The following is a 25,048-nucleotide window of genomic DNA, read 5'->3' as shown; positions in this document are numbered from 1 at the left end:
ACTTCTCCTTGAGGTTTTTCTTTTGCCCACATTTTCTTTTTTTTCTTTTTTCCTTGCCGAGAAGGAGGGTCTAAGGGCAAGGAATGTTCTGGGGCAGTTATCCATTTGCTTGTTTTATGTTGATTAATTTCCTTGTCTGTTTCTGTTGGTTAAATCAATTCTCATGCTCACTCTAAGAGGCAACTGCTGTTGTGATTTTGGGCTTTAAAAAAATTTAATTAAATTAAAAGTCACAGATGTAACGCAGCTTCATTGAGCCAGAATACCTCACACACCCAGCCCCCTTTGACCCAGGACTAAACCTCACTTTGAACTAGGACTAATGCCACACTCTGCCCCAGTGCAGCTGCTGGTGGAGGTTCTGTTGTGGTGTGACACTCACTCAGATTGGTGCTCTGCTGTTGTGTCATCTTTGAAGCTGCACACGCCAAACTACGTGTTCACGCCATAACTATTAATTTATTAAGGAAAAAGACTGCGGTTGACTCCAACATCCAGCAAAAATAGACTCTCAATGGAAAGAGCACCTCTAGCATCATCGCACTGCATGTGTGCAGTCTGAGCTCCTCTCCTTAATTTTAATTATTTCTCAGGGCCACTGTGGCTACAAACGTAAATGACCGTCAGATGTGAGAGTGAATGACGGGAAACTGTAAAGCTACTTTGAACAAAATTAAGTTTGAATCACATTTTTAACAGTCACATGTGACCCTCCACCTGCACATGTGAGCTAAATAGAAAAGATATGTAAAGGTCAGTTTACCTGAGAATCAGCTGAGCGGGCGGCATTTAACACTACTGCAGTAACAGTATACAGTACTGCATTAACATTAGACAGTACTGCAGTAATCCTGACACCACTGCTGTAACTTTATATACAGAAGTAGAGCAGAAAAGCCAACTCAAGATGCTTGCATATTATTATTATCTGCTGAACAATCTTTCCTCTGTAGCCTTGTGCGAATGTGATGAAATGTTCCACAGTGGGGATTTAACCCTGTTCTAATGTGATAAAATGTCCCCCAGTGGGACTTTAACCCTTTCTAATGTGATAAAATGTTCAACTGTGGGCCATTAACCCTGTACCAATGTGCTAATGTGATGAAATGTTCCATAATGGGGCTTTAAGTCCCTATTTACTTTACTGGTTTTAATCAGTTCAGTCCTGGTTTGGTCCTGAGTTATTCCTTGGTAGGTCCTGGTTTAATCCTTAGCATAGTAGTTCATCTATAGTCTTAATTTAGTCCTAGTCTTTTTCTGGTTTAGTCCTGGTTCACTCCTATGTTAGTCCGGTTTATAGTTTTGGTATGGTCTTAGTTCAGTCCTAGTTTAGGCCTGAGTTAGTCCTTGTTAGGGGATGGTTTAATTGTTAGCATTGTAGTCCATCTTGGTTTAGTCCTACTCTTTTCTATGTTTAGTCCTGGTTTAGTTCTAATTTAGTATGATTTAGTTTTAGTTTAGTCTCTTTGATTTATAGTTTTGGTCTAGTCTTCATTCAGTCTTGGTTTAATCCTGGTTTAGTCCTGGTTTGCCCCTACATTAATCCTAGTTTATAGTTTAGGTCTAGTTTTAGTTTACTTCTGGTTTAGTCCATGTTTATCTTAGTTTAGTGCTTTAGTGCTAGTCTTTTCGGTACTTGGTCCTGGTATAATCTTACAATAGTCCTGTTTTACTGTTTTGGCTTAATCGTTCAATCCTGGTTTAGTCCTAGTTTGATCCTAGTCTCTGGTGAAGTTGGTTGGTTCTTCTCAGAAATATGTCTAAAACAGCCCGTCACTGGAGCAGAAATGTTTCTTTTTCTTGTAATAAAACTCTGGTCCAATGTAATGTTCTGTATGAGCAAATCTCATTTTAAACAGTTCACAGTGGTCCAAAGTTATTCCTCATTTACCTTATGCATTCTGAGCATCCTAAATATTCACCACAAGAGATTTGCTGTCACCGTAAAAGCTAACAGCTAGCATGCTAAACTGCACATCTTGATTATCAGACAATAAAACACTTTATAATTAGTTGCAGGCACACACACGTTTGGTTTCCATGCTTCTTGGGGACATTACATTGACTTCCATTTATTTCCTTGAGACTGATCCTAACCTTAGCCAGAGTCACTGTTTGCCTAACCTTAACCTAAACCCTAACCTTAACCTAAACCCAAACCATAACCAAGTCCTAACCTTAACCTTAACTTAATCCCTAACCTTAACCCAAACTCTAACCTTAACTCTAACCTTAACCTAAACCCTAACTGTAACCTAAACCCTAACCTTAAGATATTTAAGTCAAAACTTTTAAACATGTTGTTGATGTAATAAAGGGTTTTGTGAGTGTGTGTACAGATTTTAGTCATGCAGGGAGGTAAACGCTACACTCAGAGCTAAATGTACAGGACACGAAATATGAATAAAACCTGATGCTGTAGGGCTAAAAGAACTACAGAGTGAGGGAGGAGGAGGAGGGAAAGAGAGGGAGGGGTAGAGAAAAGAGGAGGAGGGGGGAGAGGGGAAAGAGGGGGAAGACAAGGAGAGAGAGCTAGGGAGAGGGAAGAGAGGAAAAAGGGGAAGAGGGAGAGTGAGAGAGAGGATAAAGAGAGGATAGAGGAAGAGGAGGGAGAGAAAGCAGGAAAGGGAGAAAAGAGGGGAAGAGAGAGTTAGCAAGAGAGAAAGGCTAGAAGAAGATAATTGGCAGGAGAGAGAGGAGAAGGATTATAGCTCTATAATTAATCAAAGTGTAATAAAGATGGAGATGTAGTCATTTGAGTCTGAAATGTGGTTTGGGGCAGAGTTCAGACTTTGGAGGAAGGCTAAATCAAATCCAATACAAAACCCAGATCAATCAATAGCTAAAAAAAACAAAACCCCAAAAAAAAAACCCAAATTCGGCAGATTAATACAGAAAAAGTGTTGAAAAAGTCCAGTTTAGAAGATGCTTAAATATGCAAGTTCTGGTCACTGCTTTGCACAGAATGTTCCAGGGTATGTATGAGCTGTAACTGTCTTTATTCAGTTACAGCTCATACATACATTTAAAAACATGTACTCTTACTGTGAGTGGGCTTGCCTCTCCAAAGATCTGACCGCTAACTTGGCCTGAAGGTGTGATACAGCAATAGAGACAGAGATAGATACAAAATATATATATACGTGTGTATGTGTGTACGCACGTGCCTGTGTGTCCATCCATCCATCCATTTTCTTCCACTTATCCGGGGCCGGGTCGCGGGGGCAGCAGTCTAAGCAGGGACTCCCAAACTTCCCTCACCCCAGACACATCCTTCAGCTCCTCCGGTGGGATCCCAAGGCGTTCCCAGGCCAGCCGAGAGACATAGTCCCTCCAGCATGTCCTGGGTCTTCCCCGGGGCCTCCTCCTGGTGGGACATCCCCAGAACACCTCCCTAGGGAGGCGTCCAGGAGGCATCCTGAGCAGATGCCCAAGCCACCTCAGCTGGCTCCTCTCAACGTGTAGGAGCAGCTGCTCTACTCCGAGCTCCTCCCGTGTGACTGAGCTCCTCACCCTATCCCTAAGGGGTGCGCCCAGCCACTCTGCGGAGGAAACCCATTTTCGGGCCGCTTGTATCCGCGATCTTGTCCTTTCGGTCATTACCCAGAGCTCATGACCATAGGTGAGGGTAGGAAAGTAGATTGACCGGTAAATCGAGAGCTTTGCCTTTGGGCTCAGCTCCTTCTTTACCACAACGGACCCATACAGCGACCGCATCACTGCAGACACTGCACCGATCCGCCTGTCAATCTCACGCTCCATCCTTCCCTCACTCGTGAACAAGACCCCGAGAATACTTGAACTCCTCCACTTGGGGCAGAGACTCTTCACCCACCCGGAGAGGGCAAACCACCTTTTTCCGGTCGAGAACCATGGCCTCGGATTTAGAGGAGCTGATTCTCATCCCAGCCACTTCACACTCGGCTGCAAACCGCCCCAGTGCCTGCTGCAGGTCCTGGCTCGAAGAAGCCATCAGGACAACATCATCTGCAAACAGCAGAGATGAAATCCTGTGATTCCCAAACCAGGCCCCCTCCGGCCCCTGGCTGCGCCTAGAAATTCTGTCCATAAATATAATGAACAGAACCGGTGACAAAGGGCAGCCCTGGCGGAGTCCAACATGCACCGGGAACAGGTCTGACTTACTGCCGCAATGCGAACACAGCTCCTGCTCCGGTCATACAGGGACCGACAGCCCTTAGCAAAGGGCCCCGGACCCCATACTCCCGGAGCACCCCCCAAAGGACACCACGAGGGACACGGTCGAATGCCTTCTCCAGATCGACAAAACACATGTGGACTGGTTGGGCAAACTCCCATGAACCCTCAAGGATCCGATGGAGAGTATAGAGCTGGTCCAGTGTTCCACGACCGGGACGAAAACCACACTGCTCCTCCTGAATCCGAGGTTCGACTATCGGTCGGATTCTCCTCTCCAGTACCCTGGAGTAGACCTTACCGGGAAGGCTGAGGAGTGTGATTCTCCTGTAATTGGAACACACCCTCCGGTCCCCCTTCTTATACAGAGGGACCACCACCCCGGTCTGCCATTCCACAGGTACTGTCCCCGACCGCCCACACGATGTTGCAGAGACGTGTCAGCCAAGACAGTCCCACAACATCCAGAGACTTGAGGTACTCGGGACGGATCTTGTCCACCCCGGAGCCTTGCCACCGAGGAGCTTGCCTGTGTGTATATAGCTGAAACCAGAAGTTTTCATACATTGTATAAAAAGACACATACATTTTTTTTCTCACTGTCTGACATAAAATCAGAGTAAACGTTTCCTGTTATAGGTCATTTAGGAATACCAACATTATTTCTATTTGCTAAATGCCAGAATAATGAGAGAAGGATTTTTAAAGACAGTTTGTTCATTTACTTTTTTCAAAGTCACTCATTTTATTAGGTACCATTACCTTTAAACTGTATGACTTGGGCCCAATATTTTGTATATATTCCTCCACAAGCTTCTCACAATAGTTGGCTACTGCTCCCAAGTGCTTTGATGACCATGGGCACTACTGCTGCCTTCCTAGTTTCTTAGTTCAGTCCTGGCTTAATCCTGGCTTAATCCTGGCTTAGTCCTGGTTCAGTCCTGGTTCAGTCCTGGTTCAGTCATTGTTCAGTCATTGTTCAGTCATTGTTCAGTCCTGGTTCAGTGCTGGTTTAGTCCTGGTACTGATTCTTGGCCAGGTTTCAGGAGGACTCATTTGCTAAAGTGCTTTATTATAAATTGGATTGTTGATTCCGTCAGAAGTTCCACGTTTGTGTTGTTGCAGCCGTAACAGTGACTCGGCACTTTTACTACACTTAAATTTATATAGAACAATACAACAAAAATGTTTAAACCAGGGACAAAAACAGGACTAAACCAGGACTAAAAATTATATTGAATCAGAAAGGATCTAAACTAGACCATAGAAACACAGACTGTTTAGTTTGTGAGAAACATGCATAGGGAAGCACTTTGTGCATTTGTAGAGCGATAGATGTGTGTGCTTTTCTCTCAACAGGATTTAATCAGTTTGATTTTTCGACTTCATTCCACTGTTGTGACACTTCAACCAATCAGCTTCAAGTATTATTCATCATATTCCGCTTTTTCCCATTCACTTTTAGTGAAAGACATTCTAGATAAATATGTAGAACTCGGAGTAGACAGTACTACACATATGAATCTGCTGTTAGCCAGGTTATAGTCCGTAACAACTTTCTATCTTCTCTATCCCCGCACAGCCCTCCTCCTCTGGTTCCTGGTCTTTCCCGGAGCTGGATCTCCTGCTCCTCTGTGGGACTCTAGGCCACGCCCTCCTGCTTGGCTCCTCCTCCTTCGTCGAGGAGGAGCACCAAATATGGTACTTCCTGCTGAACACACTGTGCCTCGCGCTGTTCCAAGATGTCTGCCGCTGCTACTTCAGGGAGCGCCCACACTCGCTGGACTCTGAGGTAAAACTTCAGTGGTATAGCATAGGTTTCTATGAGTTTCAGAGTGATCAATACATTCCATCATTGTAGAATCCTCTGGTTTAACCTGATTGGAGGATAGGTCAGAATTCAATGGTGAAATTAGCTTTTTAACTGTCAGTTTGCAGATTTGCTGATCTGGTTTATGGTTTATATCTCTGTAATTACTGGGCCTATCCACATGAGACAAAAATTGGCACAAAGTTCACCGTCTTATCTATTAGTAAAACTAAACAAAAGTCAAATAATTTTTTCATAACAGCTTCAGAAAGTGGTGCCATTATTCAACCCCAAAGACATGATTGTTGTCATTTGAAAAGACTTTAAGCCAGTGCTTCTCAATTATTTTCTATCATGCCCCCCTATAAAGATGAAAAAATTTCGAGCCCCCCCCCCTCTGAAAAAATATATGAAATGAAATGATATAATGAAATGTAATTAAATATCAAATAAAAAAATAAAATTAAATAAACCTCAAATGAATAAATTAAAATTAAATAAATATCAAAATAATACATTAAAATTAAATAAATATCAAATTAAAACAAGTAATTTAACAATTTGGTACGCCACCTTATATGATACTCAGTGCTTGCTGCTTTAAGTGACATTTACAAAGCGGGATGATTGTTGGCAATATTTGGCACGTTTATGCTGAAAAAACTCCAGCATCTTATCAGCGAGACTGAGGTGTAATGAGGCGCCTTAACTTATTTGGCTTCATACTGTCCGCTGCCAACATTTTCAGACACAGCAGACACCGGTCTGTCCTCGTGTCCCACCGGAGTCACGGTGAAGCCAAGTGCTAAATGCGCTTCATCAGACTTCCTCGTCTTATTTTTCGTGTGACTTTACCCCCGTCTATATCTGCCTTTCTTTTCATCCCTGTTAAAATGTTTTCCATAGTGTCTCTTTAGCAAAAGTGTTTCTTGTTCACTGTGTCACAATCTGTTCACTCTCTCCTGCTCTTTGCTGTGCGCGCGCTGCGTACAGTACTACAGTGTCATACACAGACTCATACGCACCCCCCCCGGTATCTCACCGCGCCCCCCCAGGGAGGCGTGCCCCACTATTTGAGAACCACTGCTTTAAGCCATAAAATTAATATGACAAGTTTGTCGAGCTAATCCCAAACAAATAATGATAAGGTTCAATCTTTGCAGGTCATAAGTAAAAAAATTATTTCAAAAACAGTGAGTGCATTTACATGCACACAAGTATCCCGCTTATAACAATATTCTGGATATGACATTCATATGTACTCAGGATAACCAGGATACTCATATCCCTATATACATGTGGAATCAGAGTACTGTATCCTGGATATTTAGAACTATGGTAACTATGGCAGCTATGGCACAAATATGGCAAGTAAACCTGTCAGAAACTTCATTAGCTAAATTTGCTGGCTTTTTAGCATGTAGCAAATAAGATCATTAGCTTGAAGAGCACTGCCACAGCATCAGTAAGAGGCATAATTAGCAGTGGAAAAATATGTACACATCCTACAATGTCAGTTCAGTCTGACAGCAACATAAATGCCACAGAAATAAATATGGTGTTAAATGATGACTGAATTGTATTGTAAACTGCTGCATTTTCTTTATGGGTATAAAATAAGCCCTGGTAGTTTCCGTCATTTTGGGAAAGTTGCTGCTCCTACTGTATTTGTTGTGGGAGTTCGCACATGCTCAGTATGACGCAAGTTTTGAAAAATCAGGATAACTTGTCTTGTCTTGTTGTTGTTCTGCCCCCAGTGGTCAAAATATTTTCTGTTTTGAGTTAATGTGTTTTGTCTTTTCAGAGCTTCTGCAGCTCCCATATTGTTTCAGACTTCAACAGTTTGATTATTCTTCACTGTGTCAATGAACTTGATGCAGCCCACCTAGATAGGTTCTTACCTGGTCTCAGTTATCTTGACACATCCCGTGGCATTACTCCTATCGTTCCAAAACTCCTATATCATCTCCAAGAAAGGTGGATCAGTGCAGCATCCCATTCCAAAGAGCAATACAATGCTACTTATCTCCATTCCCAGTCTTTGTAAAGTTTGTGTGACAGAGCCAAAACACTCAATGGCCCCACTACTCTTTATTAGTGGTCCAAATGTTTCTAAGCCAGAGAGAATGAACAAGTCAAACTTCAAACCTGCAGTGTCTGTCTGCAAAACTGACATGACTATTCCAGAAAGCAGTTGCGACCTCCCTAACAAGGCAAGGCGAGGCAAGGCAAATTTATTTGTATAGCACAATTCGTACACAAAGTAATTCAAAGTGCTTAGGTGGTTGACAAGGTTGTCGACCCAGACAACCAATGCCCACTCCACAACAAACCACACTCCCTTCGCAAGTGTCATGGTTTCAAAGCTAAGACTCTAGATGAGAGAAAAGCAATCCTCAAAGAAATTAACATTTGTTACAAATGCTGTTCCTCTGCCAGCCAAATTGTATGTGTGTGTTACAGAGCAAAAGACTGTAATACACACATACAATGCAATGAGTGTAAAAGCAACCAGCATGTCACAGCTCTGCATCCCGGACCAGCGCTATGGAAAACAACAGCTCCAGACAGCAGCCCCGGAACAGCATGGCAGGGAGCGTTCAGAAAACTCCACCCAAACCATAATTTCTAAATGCACGGAGATCTGCAGAAGGGGGAACAGTTCACATTCCTGCTCAAAAATCTGTCTGGTAAAAATCTATCCTGTTGGATACAAAGAAAAGGCAATCAAGGCCTATGCCGTTTTAGATGAGCAAAGTAATAGATCCTTAGCTAAGACCAAATTAACACAGACACAAAAGTTTATATGCTCAAAACTTGTTCAGGTGTAGGGAAGACTAGAGCAAGGCAAGCAAATGGCTTTATTGTCGACTCTTTAGATGACAAAACCAGTGTTCAACTCCCAACCTTGAGTGAGTGTGACAAGCTCCCAGATGATCGATCTGAGATTCCTACACCAGAGGATGCAAAGCACCACTCTCACCTCAAACATTTAGTAGACAAAATTCCAGCTTTAGATCCAAATGCTGCAATACTGGTACTCCTTGGCCGTGACATCCCACAAGTGCACAAGATCAGAGAAAACTGCAATGGCCCTCACAACGCCCCTTATGCTCAACGTTTTGATCTTGGCTGGGTTATAATAGGAGAGGTCTACCTAAGGGGTGCCCACGTACCAAACAATGTTAGTGTGTATCGCACATCTGTGTTAAACAATGGCCATGCATATATTTTAGATTCTTGCCCAAACATATTCCATGTCAAAGAAAAGGTCTTCATAACTGACTTATTATCGTTGGACATGACCACTTTGAGCGACCTTGATGAAAACGAGTCTCAGTAAGCAATTGTTTATATGCACTCCTCTCAATCAGTCAATCAATTGAACTTTATTTGTATAGCACTTTACAACACCAAAAACTGAACCAAAGTGCTTTTCAAGTGCATTAAAATGTAAAAACAACAACAAAAATTCTATATACAAAACAACAAACAATAAAAACAGTCATTAGCTGAAGGCAATCGTGAACAGATGAGTCTTTAGCTTGGCTTTGAACAGGGACAAAGTAGTGACTGAGCATAACTCCAGGGGCAAAGACTTCCAAAGTCTGGGACCAGCCACAGAAAATGAACGATCACCCCACTGTTTCCTTTTGGTTCTGGGGACCTCCAGCAGGTGTTGACTGGCAGACCGCAGAGCTCTGTTGGGCGTATGAGCCATTAACAGCTCGCAAAGATATAAAGGCGCAAGACCATGAAGAGCTTTAAAAACAAACATTAAGAGTTTAAAATCAATCCTGAAACGTACTGGGAGCCAGTGGAGGGAGTACAGAACTGGGGTGATGTGACTATGTTTGCGAGTGTTTGTCAGAAGTCGTGCTGCAGCGTTTTGAACTAATTGCAAGTGTTGGAGAGTGTATTGATTTACTCCAATATAAAGAGCATTACAATACTCAATCCTGGAACTAATAAAAGCATGCATGGCCTTTTCCATGTCAGCTTGACAAAGAAATGGTTTAACTTTTGCCAGGAGACAAAGCTGAAAAGAAACCTGCGATGATAAATCTGCCATATCAATAGAAGATGATCATGGATGAACAAATGTTTATGGATGAGTCCAACAGCTGGGTACCCCCTTTGTCTTTCAAACCAAAAAGGTCCAGATTACCTAACAACTGAGACCAGGCAGTCAAATGTTGTTGTTGGTACCTACCGATATTTGGTGTCTACCTTCCTGGCAAACCTGAACAAATACGGGTTGTGTTTGACTCGAGTGCCACCCATAAAGTCTTGTTGAGCGGCCCCAACATGAACAACATACTCTTTGGCGTCCTCTTGTGCTTTCCCAAAGAACCTGCGGCAGTTACAGCAGACATAGAGCAAATGTTTTGGTGTTTTGTCATTTGTGAGAACCACTGTCACTATGTCCGTTTCCTGTGGCTTGAGGACAATGATGCCACCAAAGCCATCAGAGAATACAGAATGACTGTACATGTGTTTGGAAATAGCCCTTTGCCTGCCATCGCCAACCTATGGTCGTAGAAAGGCTGCTCTTGATCCTCAAGAGGAATACGGTGGAGAGACCAAGCAGTTTGTTCTAAGGAACTTCTACGCTGACGACGGCTTGGCTTCTTTCCTTTCACAGTCAAATGCGATTCAGACTTTGAAAAATACAAAAGAAATGCTGGCAGATTCAAATATTCGCTTGCACAAGATAGCCTCCAACAGTCCAGCTCTAATGGCCGTATTTCCCTTCAAGGAAAGGCCCTTGCAGCATAGCTTGGGACTCGGATTTGCAAAATGACTGCTTCACCTTTTTCATGTCTCGGGAAGAAAAGCCATTTACAAGAAATAGTGCTCTTTCTACAGTGATCAGTTTATATGACCGCTTGGGTTTGCTGCACCCATCATTATGCAGGGTAACTGTGAATGGGACACTCCATTGCCTGCAGAAAAAGAGGCACAGTGGAAATCTTGGAAAAACTCACTAGTTGACCTTGAAAAACTACAGATTCCTTGAAAGTATCTAGACTCATCCTTTCGGTCAACCTGTCAAAGGGAGTTGTGTATCTTTGCAGACGCTTCCACACTGGCCATATCTGCTGTTGCATACCTTCAAGCTGTAGACAATGAAGGTCATGCCCATGTCGGTTTCTGCATAGACAAGTCCAAGTTAGCCCCCTGTCAAGTCCATACTGTATCATGCCTGGAGTTATGTGCTGCAGTCCTGGTGGTACAGCTGGGCGACATGCTTCTTGTTGAGCTTGAAATTGAAATCCACAAAGTCAAGTACTACACTGACACTCGGGTTATGTTAGGCTACATTAACAACACAAGCCACAGATTTTACGTTTATGTAGCTAACCATGTAGCTTGCATCTGAAAGTCAACTGACCCCAGTCAATGGCTCTTCGTGAGCACAACAATTCTGCTGACTATGAAACAAGGCATGAGGCCACCCTCACTCCTTAATCGCACAAACTGGTTCACAGGACCTGACTTTTTAATGAAAAATAATTGAGAGCACCCTGCTGAATCAGAAAAAACTGTGAATTTGCTGAGCCTGCTACAGATGCAGATGTTCCACCTGTAGATTTCGACCTTTGTAACCAAAACTTTGACCCACCCGTTAGGCTCACATGGTTTTGAGTGCTTCTCCAGTTGGAAACGTCTCAGACGCCATGGCCAGACTCATTAAAAAAGCCAGGTACATCTCAAAAGCCAAAACTAATAACTATAAAATGGATACACTCACCCAAGCAAAGCTGGTCATTGTGCGAATTGTGGATTGGTGAGGAGGCCATTTGTCTTCTGTGGAAATTCCCCAAGGTCAAAGCTAGCCCATTATAATTCCGAAGAAGCATCACATTGCAACTTTGTTAGTACAGCTCTACCACGAACAGGTTGCACACCAAGGCAGACACATCACGGAAGGAGCATTCAGGTCTGCCAGACTGTGGATCCTTAGAGGAAAAAGTTATCATCAAGTGCATAACCTGTCGTAAACTTAGAGGAAAAGAAGAACAACAAAAAATGGCAGACATACTAGCTGATCGTTTCATCCAAGCTCTCCCCTTTACACCTGTTGGAGTGGATGTTTTTGGACCATGGAACATCTGTGTCTGACAGACAAGAGGTGGAGAGGTAGATAAGTTCTAAAGACCCAGAGCTTCAATCTTCCCTCAAAAACAAAGCATACACTTGGAAGTTCAACCCACCTCACTCTTCACATATGGGAGGGGTGTGGGAAAGAATGATTGGTGTGGCTCGACGGATTTTGGATGCAATGCTACTAAAAGTTCTCTCTCCAAACTTAACTCATGAAGTCCTTGACGATAATATAGTGCGTAAAGTAGATATGCAAGTAGTCAGAGAAGGCACTCATAAGGTATATACAAGACTTATTTCAGAAGTTGTGTTATTGATTAAAGTATAGTGGTATAACAGTATACCAGGTGGGGAGTGTTCTGCCCCCAGCGGACAAAAATATTTTCTGTTTTGAGTTAATATCTTTTGTCTGTACAGACCTTCCGTAGCTGCCGTATTGTTTCAGACTTCAGCACTGACTTCACACTGTCTTCACTGTGTTTGAGCCCTCTGGATTTTTGTTTTACCCCGTGTAGATATCTGTCTGTGAGTGTTGTGGGTTTATAACATGTTGGCTCACTCTGTGGACTCATTTGGGGCACTTTGGGTTAATTTGCGGTGTATATTTGGTAGCAAAAGACAAAGTTTAAATCTGTCAACTGGACAAATCATTGTAAGAGTGAAGATGTTTCACATCTGGTTAGATTGCTGGTGGCCACTGCCTTATATCTATCTGAAGGGAGGGGCTGTAAACACCTATTGTCTCCAGTTTCAGCTGAAACTGCCCTATTCAGGCCTTAACGACCCTGCTATTGTTCTCATTGTTCTGGGTATGAGGATGGTGTTATAGATGGGGGAGAGATTATGTCTCAGGCCCCCATTCCTGTTTAAGGAAGGATTCCTTGACAGGAATGTATATTTGTGCTGAAATGAATGACGCTAGCGGCGCTTACGTGTCTATGGAGTTTTACATTTAGGTTAGCATGATACTAATCAGCAGTTTTGCACATGTTTTTGCTAGTTATAGTTACTTTTGGGCTGGTGTTGTGCACTGCTGCATTTTAATAAGCTGCTATATGTTTTGTGTAGCTCTGCATGGTTTTGTTTGTAGAAATGTGTAAGCATCATTGTTATGTCCATGTATTTTCTTGTGTGTTGCAGTTTTACAAAATCCACTCCATTAAATGTCTAGTACAGTGGTTCTTAACCTGGGTTCGATCAAACCCTAGGGGTTCAGTGAGTCAGTCTCAGGGGTTCGGCGGAGGTCAACACACCCAACTCATATGATTCGCGGACTGCGAGCGTCTCCAGTCACTGGCCGTGTCCCAATATTCAACAAATGCACCCTTTGATGTGCCTATTGAAGTACCCGCCTGACTTAAATGAGCCGTTTGAACAGCATAAAAACATAAAACAACATAAAAACGAAGAAAAGGAACAGACTTTGCTATGAAAATGTCATGAAAGTGGCCAAGGTGAAGCCATGCATTTCTGAACTGGTCTCAAAGGCAACAGCAGAAGTCACACTGATTTGCAGTAAATATTCATTATTATTCTAGCCTGATGGAAATTAGGTGCTGGGTGTGTGTTAAAATGTTAAAAATAATAAATAGCATAAATACAATAAGTTAATTATTGGAATACAATAAAAACATTTTTAAATGATTTCAGTGTGGTAGTATTAAAAAAAAGTGTTGTCTTTGTTAAAAGGTATGTATGTAATTTGTTGTGAGTTCATGCATTGAATTGGTTTTATTCTTTGAACACAGTGATGTTAATGCACGATTCATTTTGTGCACGAGTAAAACATACATATGTCTTGAATTTGAAAAAAATCATATTTTATTTTTCAATAAAGAAGGGTTCGGTGAATGTGCATATGAAACTGGTGGGGTTCAGTACCTCCAACAAGGTTAAGAACCACTGGTCTAGTACAGCAAGAGGCTTCCTGGGAATTATTGGAGTTGTTGTTCGCTATCTGTGGAACTACCGGTAGTTCATAAACACTCGTTGAGGCAGGACATAGCATAGCATAGCATAGCATAGCATAGCATAGCATAGTTTAGCATAGTTTGACAATGTTTAAATCCAGGCTCAAAAGAGTTCTTTTTAGCTGTGCATCTGAAATGTAGTCTTCTTTCTATATACAGCCCCTCCATGAAGACCCTCTAGACCCCCTGAACTCTGTAGACCCAGCTGAGATCAAGGCTTGGTTCGGCCCCTCGCAGAAGTCCGGGTCCAGACGTGATGCCGGTGCTCAGAGGTGGCTAGCTTTAGCCACGCCCGCCTTCACTCTGCTCTGCTGTCGACTGCTCCGAGCGCTAAACCAAACCGGAGTTCAGTGGGCTCATCTGCCCGACCTGGGACACTGGTTCAACAGGTGAGTGCAGGCCCCAGGTGAACCGGGGTTAAGACTGGGTTTAAAACTAGGGTTAAGACTGGGGTTAAGACTGGAGTTAGACCTGGTTTAGGTCTGGGTTTAGATCGGCGTTAGACCTAGTTTAAATCTGGGTTAGACCTGCTTTAGACCTGGGTTTGGACCTGGGTTTGAATCTGGATTTAAACCTCTTTTAGGCTTACATTTAGACTTAGGTTTATATCTGGGTTTAGACCTTGTTTTAGACCTGGGTTTAGACCCAGGTCCCTTCTTAACCTTCTCTCTTCTCGTCTCTTTTCCTCTCTCCTTATACTTCCCGCCACCCAATCCCCCCCTTGGTTTAGTCCAAGTTCAGGTTCAGGTGTAGCTTTGTTTTAGTCCTGGGTAAAGACCTGATTTATTTCCTGGATTAGTCTTGGCTCAATCCTGTTTTGTAATATTTTTGTATTTGCATGGAAATTTTCATTTTTGCATGAAAATAAAATACTGCCTTGTTATAGATTCACCCCTGGACTGTGTGATTGTGAGATAGGGCCAGTTCCCTGCTGGAGGTCTGCAGTGTAATCTGGCCTTTCACTTAAATCCTGTCTCTCAGATTTATTGAGGAGATTCTGCTGCTGCAGCTTTCTGGTCCTCTGAGGCTCCACTATCGCCACAAAATGGCCGCCTGCTTTTTACAGTTTTAAACAGTGCTGTGTCTGAGGATTCTCCAGCTCAGATAACATGGAAAGTTTAGGTCCAGAACTGAACTCTGGAAGAAACAAGATGTACAAAAGACCTAGTTTAGACCTGGTTTAGACATGGTTTAGAAGTAGTTTAGTTCTGGTTTAACCTTGGTTCAGTCCTGGTTCACCCGCCTGTATCCCTGTTTGTCAGATGCCCTGCAATCCTCCTCTTGCATCCCTGTGTGTCAGTCCTGTGGCAGTAAGAGTGTATGATACTGAAGAGGAGTGAACACTCTCGTTTATTTGAAAGCACTGAATCAGCGTTACGGCATGCCTCTTTGTGTTTCCTCATGTGTCTTTTTTTATTTAAGTTTTTACTTAAATATTCACAATCTGACAAAAAAAAAATCTGTGCCTCCTTCCCCTCTGAGTATGTGTGCAGTTTCGCCTGCTCTCGCTCGCCCTTCCTCTCTCTGATCTAGCCTCAGCTCTTCACCTTTTCTCCTCTCTTTCTCTCCTCTTGTACTTCTCATCATTATAATCCAAGTTATGGAAGGTAAACGTTTATTTTCTCACCATATATGAGTGAAACTTAAGACCTAATTTAGCTCACAGACTCATGGATGCATGCGTTTCTCCTGGCAGTGTGTACGCGTGCATGTGTTTCTACCAATAGCGGTAATGAGCGTATGCTTTTAGGCTTAATATATTGTACAAACTCATTCCAAATTTTAAATGTGGATTTCTCTGGAATGCGTTGGCGTCTTTTGCTGCCAGGGAGATCAAGCTCCCGACAAAGTTTATTATCTTGATTTTAAAGACACTTTCAAATCCGACAATCCCGTTCTTAACTCAGTTTTTTTTATCTGGATTAATATTCTTACCGCTGGATACCCAGACGTTTTTTAACCCGCAACACTTACCTGCTGGCGAGGGTGGAGCGTGTCGATCCGCTGTCATTCTGTTTCAAGTCATCTCAACGCAGTGGGCTCCTTTTTGGAGCCCTTGTGTGTAAGTTTTGAAAACGTTTTTTAATACGGATCTGATCACATCCGTGAAATGGTTATGGATTTTTACATCTGATCTTTTTACTGCTTGAGTTTTAACTTCCTTTACAGTATGTCGTCACTTGCCGGCTTGACGCATTGTGACTGCTGTCTACATTTGGAAGCGAGGATGACAGAGTTAGAGAACCGAATCTCCTTACTGACTCAAACAGAGAGTTATTCTCGTGACCAACTCCTTGACTCGGTGGTGACAGTGGGAAAATACAAGTCCATCTCTGTCCCCATGAATGAACTAGACCGTAGCTGTCCACAGTGTAAACTCCGCTCCTGCTGGTGCGGGATGCAGGCAACCAACCTTTGCCAGTGTTCAGCATGACATCTGCGGCTGTCTTGGTGCAGCTGAGCTAAAAGGTCCAACTTCTTCTACTTCCTCACACAGCTGGTCTCTTGTTAAGAATAGTAAACAAAAGTGCTCAGTTCTGTATGCAAATACAAACCAGAAGCAGCCATTGGAGCTATCAAACAGATTTAATATTCTTGACCTGGATGAGTTTCCATGTTTATCAAGTCACAGTCAAGTGCTGCCAGCTACTCTTAGATCCTCACGGGACGTCACAGCGGCTCCCACAGCATTAAGACAAAATCATCAATCAGCTCGGGCTCGGCTGGTAAGGGAGCGGCGTCCTTCATAGGATAAGACCTGCCCACGGCTCCTCATCGGTTCGTCTATGGTGCGTGATGTTGCCATCCCACGGGCTGAAACCGAGTGCCACCCTGGAGCTCAGGTATCACATATAAACACCCTACTCACAGACACACTGTCCAGTCGTGCGGACACATCCACAGTGATAGTGCACATTGGCTCAAATGACATTAAATTACAACAGTCTGAGGTGTTGGAAAATGATTTCAAATCGCTTATAGACACGGTGCTGAAGTCGGGAAAACAATGCGTAATATCAGGTCCAATTCCATCTCCTAGTTTCAGTGACATGAAGTTTAGTCGGATCCTCCAACTTCACGTCTGGCTGAAGGGTTATTGCAGTGCTCTTGGAATTCCTTTTGTGGATAATTTTTGTGGATTTTGGAAGAGGAATAATCTCTTTGCCCGCGATGGAATTCATTTAAATAGAACTGGGAAAAAACTGCTGAGTGACAATATCAAACTAACACTGGAGTCTGCACCTATCAGACCTACAGACTACTTACGCATAGGGTAAAGAGCGTCTCAGGTGACTCTTTGACAAAACCAACGCCCCCCGGTTTAGATTCCACATTAAAACACATCAATGTGCATATTTCACAGAGAATATCTTGTAGAAATGAAAGAAATTATCCTAGGTCGTGTAACTTGGTTGACATCAATATTACTAATAATAACAAACCTAATTCTCAGGCGTCAAATCAATCTCAATCAAACACAAATAAAGCTATTATCCCTAATAAGATAGGCATATTTGATATGCAAAACTTCAAAACAAGGAAGGGACTGGGAATTATACACATGAATGTGCGTAGTATTATATGTAAATTAGATTACATTAAAGTCTAGGCAGATCAAACAGATCCAGATGTATTTATATTTTCTGAAACCTGGTTATCAAATAAAATAAGTGATAAGGAAATCAATATTGAACACTATAAAGTTTTTCGCTGTGACAGGCAATCTAAAGGAGGTGGCATTGCCATTTATGTAAAAGATCACTTGTCTGTGGATCTACTATTCTCCTGTACAAAGCCTAAATGTTTTGAGTATCTGTCTGTCTGTTAGTTACGCAAATGATCCTGATAAAAAAATTGGCTATTGCTGGTATTTATCGTGCCCCTTCAACCCCTATAAATGCTCTTAATGATCTGTTTCATGATGCTTTCTAAACTGGAAAATATGAGGCCCTGATAATGGGTGATATAAATATTAACTGGCTGGAGAAAGAGTCCGAAACTTTGAAAGACCTATGCAATGGCCTAAATCTTACACAATTAATTTCTAATCCAACTAGACCTGATGAGGCAAATGGTGTTTTTCCATTTGATTTTAGTGACCATTGTCCAATTGGATGTATCCGAAATACAAAAATGAAAAAGACATATCCATGTGTAAAGGTCAGAAGATCATATAAACATTTCAATGAGCAGGCCTTCATCTCTGACCTATATTACAGTGAGATCGGGTTAACATCAGCATTCCTTGACCCTGATATGGCCTTGAACTTTTTTATTGATACATTTAATGAAATTGTATACCGGCATGCACCTAAAAGAAAAATTAGAATGAAAAATTGTAATAATCCCTTGTTCAATTCAGAAACTGCACAATTAATTAGAGAAAGAAATGCTGCCTGGAAAACCGCTCACACAACTAGGTCTGAGTTGGATTGGGCATGCTTTTGTCAGAAGAGAAATAAATGTCTATCAGCAGTTAGAAAGGCAAAAACATCCTACTTCATGTCTGCATTGATAGAGAGCCACGGAAATCCGACAAAGTTCCCTCTCTGAACCTAATAATTATACCTTACCAACTGATATTTTATTAGATTCTGGTATTATAAATTCTAAAGAGGAAATATGTGATGCTTTCAATAGACATTTTATCTCTTCATGTGATATGTTGATCTTCACCTCCTGCAGCTCGTGCAAAATGCTGCAGCTTGCCTGCTCACTAACAGTCGCAAACATGACCACATCACCCCTGTCCTGTACTCTTTGCACTGCTCCCTGTCCAGTTCAGAATTCATTTTAAAATTGTGATGTTTGTTTTTAATACACTAAATGGCCTTGCACCTTCTTATCTGTGTGACATTTTGACTCCTCACCAACCCAGCAGAGCTCTATGATCTGCTGGGCAACATCTGCTGGAGGTCCCCCGGTCCCAGTGCAAACAGTGGGGCGATCGTTCTTTTGCAGTGGCCAGTCCAAAACTCTGGAACTCGTTGCCCATAGAGTTGCGTTCCATCTCTGACCTGCCTCTTGTTTAAAGCCAAACTTAAAACTTATTTATTTAGAATGGCGTTTAGCACTTAGTGGCCCTGTGACACTTTATTTATTTTAATGGTGTAATATGCTCTGTTGATTTGTATGATGTTTATTGTTTTTAATCGTGTTTTTAATGTTGTACAGCACTTTGGGCAGTTTTGGTTGTTGGAAGGTGCTATAGAAATAAAGTTTGATTGATTGATTGATTGATTGAACAATGATGGTCTTTCTGATGTTGATTATGTTGAATCTGAACCTCGGACAGATAATCACATTTTTTCTTTAAGACCTTTCAGTTACATGGAAGTCTTAAATGCTCTCTGCTCCATAGACCCAAAGAAGTCCACGGGAGCTGATGATCTTGATCCAAAACTTCTTTTATTAGCTGCCCCATATTTAATTCAACCACTTTTACATATTTTTAATTTGTCAATTCAAATGGCAATTATACTGGAATTATGGATAACAGCACGTTTTGCCTTTACATAAAGGTGGGACAACTAAAAATGTAAATAATTTCCGGCCAATATCTAAATTACCTTGTCTTGCAAAAGTTTTAGAAAAGTTAGTTTCAAATCAAGTTACAGGATATTTAAATAATTGCTCCATTTTGAAGTCTTATCAGTCGGGTTTCAGAAAAGGGCATAGTACTGTCACAGCAACCACAAAAGTTTTAAATGACATTTTCTCAGCCCTTGATGATAAACAAGATTGTGTAACTCTGTTAATTGATTTAACTAAAGCTTTTGATTCAGTGGATCATGGAGTCATCCTGAACCGTCTGAAGCAGATTGGATTTGACAATGCTACATGTAACTGGTTCCAAAATTATCTTTCAAACAGAACCCAGGCAGTAGTAGCCGATAGTTTTAAATCAGATTTTTTTAACTTTAAGTAAAGGAGTGTCCCAAGGCTTGATTTTGGGCCCCCTACTTTTTACTATTTTTATTAATTTTATTGGTCACAATTTAAAAGAAAGCCACATATGCAGATGATGCTGTTTTGTATACAAGTGCTCCTTCTGCTGATCAGGCACTTTTAAAACTGCAGCAAGATTTTAATGAAATCCAAAACTCCCTCATAAATCTTAAGCTGTTTTTGAATGCAAGTAAAACTAAGTATATGATTTTTTTCTAAAAAACATTTCAGTAACATGCAAGCTACAAATCTTTACACGCTAAATGGTACATTCATTGAAAGAGTCGACACTTATAAATATCTTGGATTTTGGCTTGATGAAAACTTATCCTTTAACAACATTTCAAAACATATCTCAGAATTATGTAACAGTTTAAAATCTAAATGATCATTTTATTACAGAAACAAAGTGGATTGGCCATCACTGTCTGTTAGAAGAGAACAGCACTGCGTTAAGTTTATCTATAAGGGATTACTTCAAAAACTGCCAGAATACCTCACCTGTTTGTTAAATATTGATACTGGAACATTTAACACCAGATCACATGACTGTATAAGGCTAAGGATGAGCCACACCAGAACTGAGATGGGAAAGAGGGCTTTTAGCTGTTTTGCTTCACAAAAATAGAATATGCTCCAAGGAAAAGCAAAACTGGACACGTTGGTGACACAATTGCAATTGAATAATCTGATAACAAACTTTTATACACACACCTGCACTTGTTATTGATGTTTTATATGGACTTATTTGTTTTGATTGTTTTTTCGGTTTGTGTTGTATTTTAAACAGGGCACCAATGAAAAAGAGAGCCCAAGTGCTCTCATTGGGTCCCCCTGTATAAATAAAGATAAATAAATTTGTTCTATCAACACGAAATACTGTAAAACTGTAGTGATCCTGACACCCTGATCTATAGCAGAAGTTCACCTGTCTAAGTTTTCAGTGAGATGGAAGAATTGAAAATCAAGATCGATGGGGAAAATATATATATATTAAATTTCCTATATTGCCCAGCCCTGCCTCCCGTCCTCCTATATTCCTGTATGTCATATGCGCTCCCATCCTCCTGTATCTTTGTGTGTCAGATACCCTCCCATGCTCCTGTGTTAGACTGAAATGGGGGCAGGTCAATGGACTTTGTCACTGATAGAAATGATTAGGGGAAGAAACATTTGTGGATATGACTTTTGGAGATTTCTGATGAAAAAACAGAGAATGAGACAGAATACCGACTAATTTCCGGCTGAGAGAGGGTCAGAGTTCACGAGCAGATTCATACCGCTCAAGTCCCCAGACAGCAGGGGGCAGTACAGGGCAGCACAGGGTTCAGAGGTCAGGCAGACTGGAGTCCATCACCATGGTAACAGAATAATGATGACAGGACTGCACTGCAGCTATATACATTGGAACAGGTATTTAAAGGTGCACTGCATAACTTTTCAAGTAGAGAGTTCATCGCCTGCTTGTTTCAATGGAGATGTTATTGCTTTGACAAGAATGCTTCACAGTATGGCATTAGACTTGTATATCTTGTATTTATTAAATTATATATTTCTATAGTTTAAAAATACTTTGAAAAACATAGACTCCACTTCACTTCTATTGAAAAAACATCACCACTTTCTCTGTAACTGCTGCTGTCAGGCCTAAATCAAGAAATGAACATTAAGAACGGATCAATAAGGTGCCTTCATTCCCAGAGGTTGCTAAGTTTGGAAATGGTTTAGCGCTAATTTAGACCTGCTATATTGTCCCCGTTCAGGTCTAGTGGTACTTGGAAAGCCAGATATGATCTTAAGTTGTACTTGGTGTGAAAGAGCCACTGGTCTGGAGAAAGGACCTGTTCAACAATCCTATGTGTGTGTATTTCAGTTCTGATCACAAAGGGTCGCTTTCTGTGCTCTTTTTTAACCCTGTTGTGTATGTTCCAGCTCTGAGTACAAGGGGGCACTGCCTGTGCTCTATTAACCCTGTCATGTCTGTGTTTCAGCTCTGAGCACAAGGGGGTGCTGTCTGTGGTGGCAGCACTCTGCCTGCTCCTGATCTACTTCCTGGTTCAGAGGCGATGTTCACTCGTGTCTAAAGTGGCTCTGGGTTTGGGTCTAATCGGAGTCTACAGCTACAGAGCCGCCATTGGCAATGTCAAGTTTCCATGGCAACAGACGGTGCGCCATGCTGACAAGTGAGTACCAAAGACTTGGGTTAGACTAGGGTTAGTCCTGGTTTAGTCCTGGTTTAGTCCTGGTTTAGTCCTGGTTTAGTCCTGGTTTAGTCCTGGTTTAGTCCTGGTTTAGTCCTGGTTTAGTCCTGGGTTAGTCGTAGGTTAGTCCTGGGTAAGTTATTTATTCAACTCATTACAACTCTACATCAAAAATAACAAAAAAATAAATAAATAAAAAAAATACACTATTGTAAAGAAAATGTATAAACAATAATGTCATAGCTTTCATATATTGAGTGATAAGTCAATATAGTAATTGTGACTGGCCTTGTTCTGGGTTTGTCCTGGATTTGTCCTGGGTTTGTCCTTGGTTGACATTTGTCCTTGAAAGTTGTGAAACATGCTCCTAAATCCAGTTATGAGAGATATTTAAAAATGAGAATGAGAGTTTTTTAACAGCTTTAAGGCGTATTAAGCAAAATGTACTTTTTGAGAGTTCTAGGATGTCCCTCATCAAAAACATGCCTGAAGAGGTTTTAGGTGTCATCCATGCATGTTTGAGTAATCTAGGGAGCTCTCCTGGGCCCTATTGGAACCCTCCTTGCAGTTTGCAGTACAGTCCTGTACAAGGCTCCGCCCACAAGCTTATGTCAACCATGCTCACACATGACTTCATAAATATACAAAAGCATGATACAAAACAATGCAGCTCGCATCATCCAAAGACAAGATCAAGAGCAAGAAATTTCTCCCCCTACAGGTCAGAATGAAAACAGTGAAGATGAAAGCCAATGCGAACACAACAGATTTTTCAGAGAGATGGTAATCCACAGAGAGCCAAAGCTGTTACCACTCTCACCTGAGGACGATATTGAACATTTTCTTATGACTTTTGAGAGAATGGCTCAAGTCTGCAGATGGCGAAGAGATGAGTGGGCACTCCGCCTTGTGCATTTTCTCACAGGAAAGCTCGTAGTGCGTATGTTCAGATGGACTTTTCTGAGGCTGAAGATTATGAAAAGGTTAAAGCAGCAATATTGACAAAATATGAAATAACTTCAGAGACTTACCACCAAAGATTCCGGTCCATAGAGATCCTGCAAGATGAACTACATATGCATATGACTGAAGGACATGTTCTCTAAATGGGTCAAACCTGAGAAATCTACAATAAAGGAGATATCAGAGACTTTTGGAGCAGACTTTGGAGCAGTTCCTGAGAATGGTTCACTCGGAGCTTGCAGTGTGGATCTGTGAACATGACCCGAAGATGGCAGAAAAAGCAGCAGAGCTGGCAGAGGTCTTCCTAGCAGCAAGGAAAGGACTCAACCACACCACATATGGACGGAGCTCCTTCCAGGTCCAAAGAGGTCAGGACCGAGAACATGGACACAGAGACCAAGCCCAAAGTAAGTCCAATGGGGGTGAAAACGGGGTTTTGGTATATATAATATATACCTAGCCAGGTTCAAAAGTCAAATCTTGGTAACAGTTCCCATAGGTCTAGCAAAGAAGTCAGATGCTACTTGTGTAATGGGCTAGGCCACACTCAGTATTCCTGCCCTTTAGCCAGTAAGTCTAAGCTGTCCCTTTACTGTGCAGTGCCCAGACCTGTGCTGCAAAGTCATTTTGCAACCCAGAGAGCTCGTAGCGCACCAGTGCTGATAAATGGCCACAGTACTACAGCACTATTAGATACGGGTGGGTTTCAGTCTATGGTTTTGTCAAGTTTGGTGTCAAGGGAAAAATGGAGTAAGGACAAGACTACCATTAGCTGTGTTCATGGGGATGAACACCAGTATCCAATAGCAGAAGTGTATTTGACAGTTGGAGGTCAAACTTTTCTAATGTCAGTGGCTTTGGTCCCAAACTTGCCTTTTGATGTGATTCTGGGTAATGATGTTCCAATTTTGTTAGATTTGGTGCAGAAGTCAAAAAACTCGCCTGAGAACCTAAATATACCCAGATACTTACCTGAAAACACTAATCTACTTGAAGACAAACCTGCAAATCCATCTGTAAACTTATCTGAAAAAGCAGCACCACATAGGCCTGATAACATGGTTATTATAAGAGCCCAGCATGTAAAATAATCCTTAAAAGAGTTACCATTTTGGGGGGAGGACCTTAAACCTGTAAGGGAAAAAACGGTCAAATCAAAAGCACAGAAAAGACGGGAAAAGTTTATAGGTACGGCTAGCAAACAGAAAGGAAAAACAACCAAACCTTCTCTCAAAATTGAGTTTGAACTCTCACCAGATGTAGCCAGACTCCAAAAAGATGATGTAACCCCTAAAACCCTGGTTCCAAAAAGTTACAGAAGTGGAAGGGGTGAAACAGGGCAGCCCAGGATGTTTAGAGGAGGCAACATACATCATTAAAGTGGGCATTCTGTACCAATTCAGAGTTATGCCATTTGGACTCATTTCGACTTTTCAAAGACTAATGGACAATGTTCTGAAAGATGTTTCAGAATTTGCAGTGGCATATTTGGACGACATTGTAATCTACAGCCAAACCTGGGAAGAACACATGACTCACCTAAAACAAGTTCTCCAGTGCATAAAGTCCGCTGGCCTGACTATCAACTCTCAGAAATGCTGTCTGGCTCGGAGAGAGGTGGAGTACCTGGGCTTTGTCAATGGACACGGCAAACTCAGGCCCCAGGTGGGAAAAATGGAGGCTATTCATTCTTTCCCCATTCCAGCCACGAAGAAGAAAGTGAAGAGCTTCTTAGGGCTCATTGGCTGGTACAGGAAATTCATTCCTCACCTTGCAGATTGTTCGGCTGTGCTCAATGACCTCACCAAAGCATCAGCACCGAGAAAGATAATATGGACCGACCAATGTGACCTCGCTTTCAGGGACCTAAAGGAGGCCCTGAACAACCA

At 41.9% G+C, this 25,048-nt stretch overlaps 1 protein-coding gene across 1 annotated transcript in view; it reads left to right on the top strand.

Moving 5' to 3' along the window:
* The window catches only part of pigg (phosphatidylinositol glycan anchor biosynthesis class G), a 130,038-nt gene that overhangs the window by 76,852 nt on the left and 28,138 nt on the right, over positions 1–25,048 (top strand). The window contains exons 9-11 of the mRNA XM_055224874.1: positions 5,741–5,950; positions 14,206–14,435; positions 21,987–22,178. Coding sequence (XP_055080849.1) covers positions 5,741–5,950; positions 14,206–14,435; positions 21,987–22,178 — 632 coding nt within the window. The remainder of the gene's footprint in view (positions 1–5,740; positions 5,951–14,205; positions 14,436–21,986; positions 22,179–25,048) is intronic.

This window comes from Periophthalmus magnuspinnatus, chromosome 10 (assembly GCF_009829125.3).
Source record: "Periophthalmus magnuspinnatus isolate fPerMag1 chromosome 10, fPerMag1.2.pri, whole genome shotgun sequence".
NCBI classification, from domain to species: Eukaryota; Metazoa; Chordata; class Actinopteri; order Gobiiformes; family Gobiidae; genus Periophthalmus; species Periophthalmus magnuspinnatus.
Note: the sequence above shows the minus strand (reverse complement) of the source record. Positions and strands in the feature narration are given on the sequence as shown.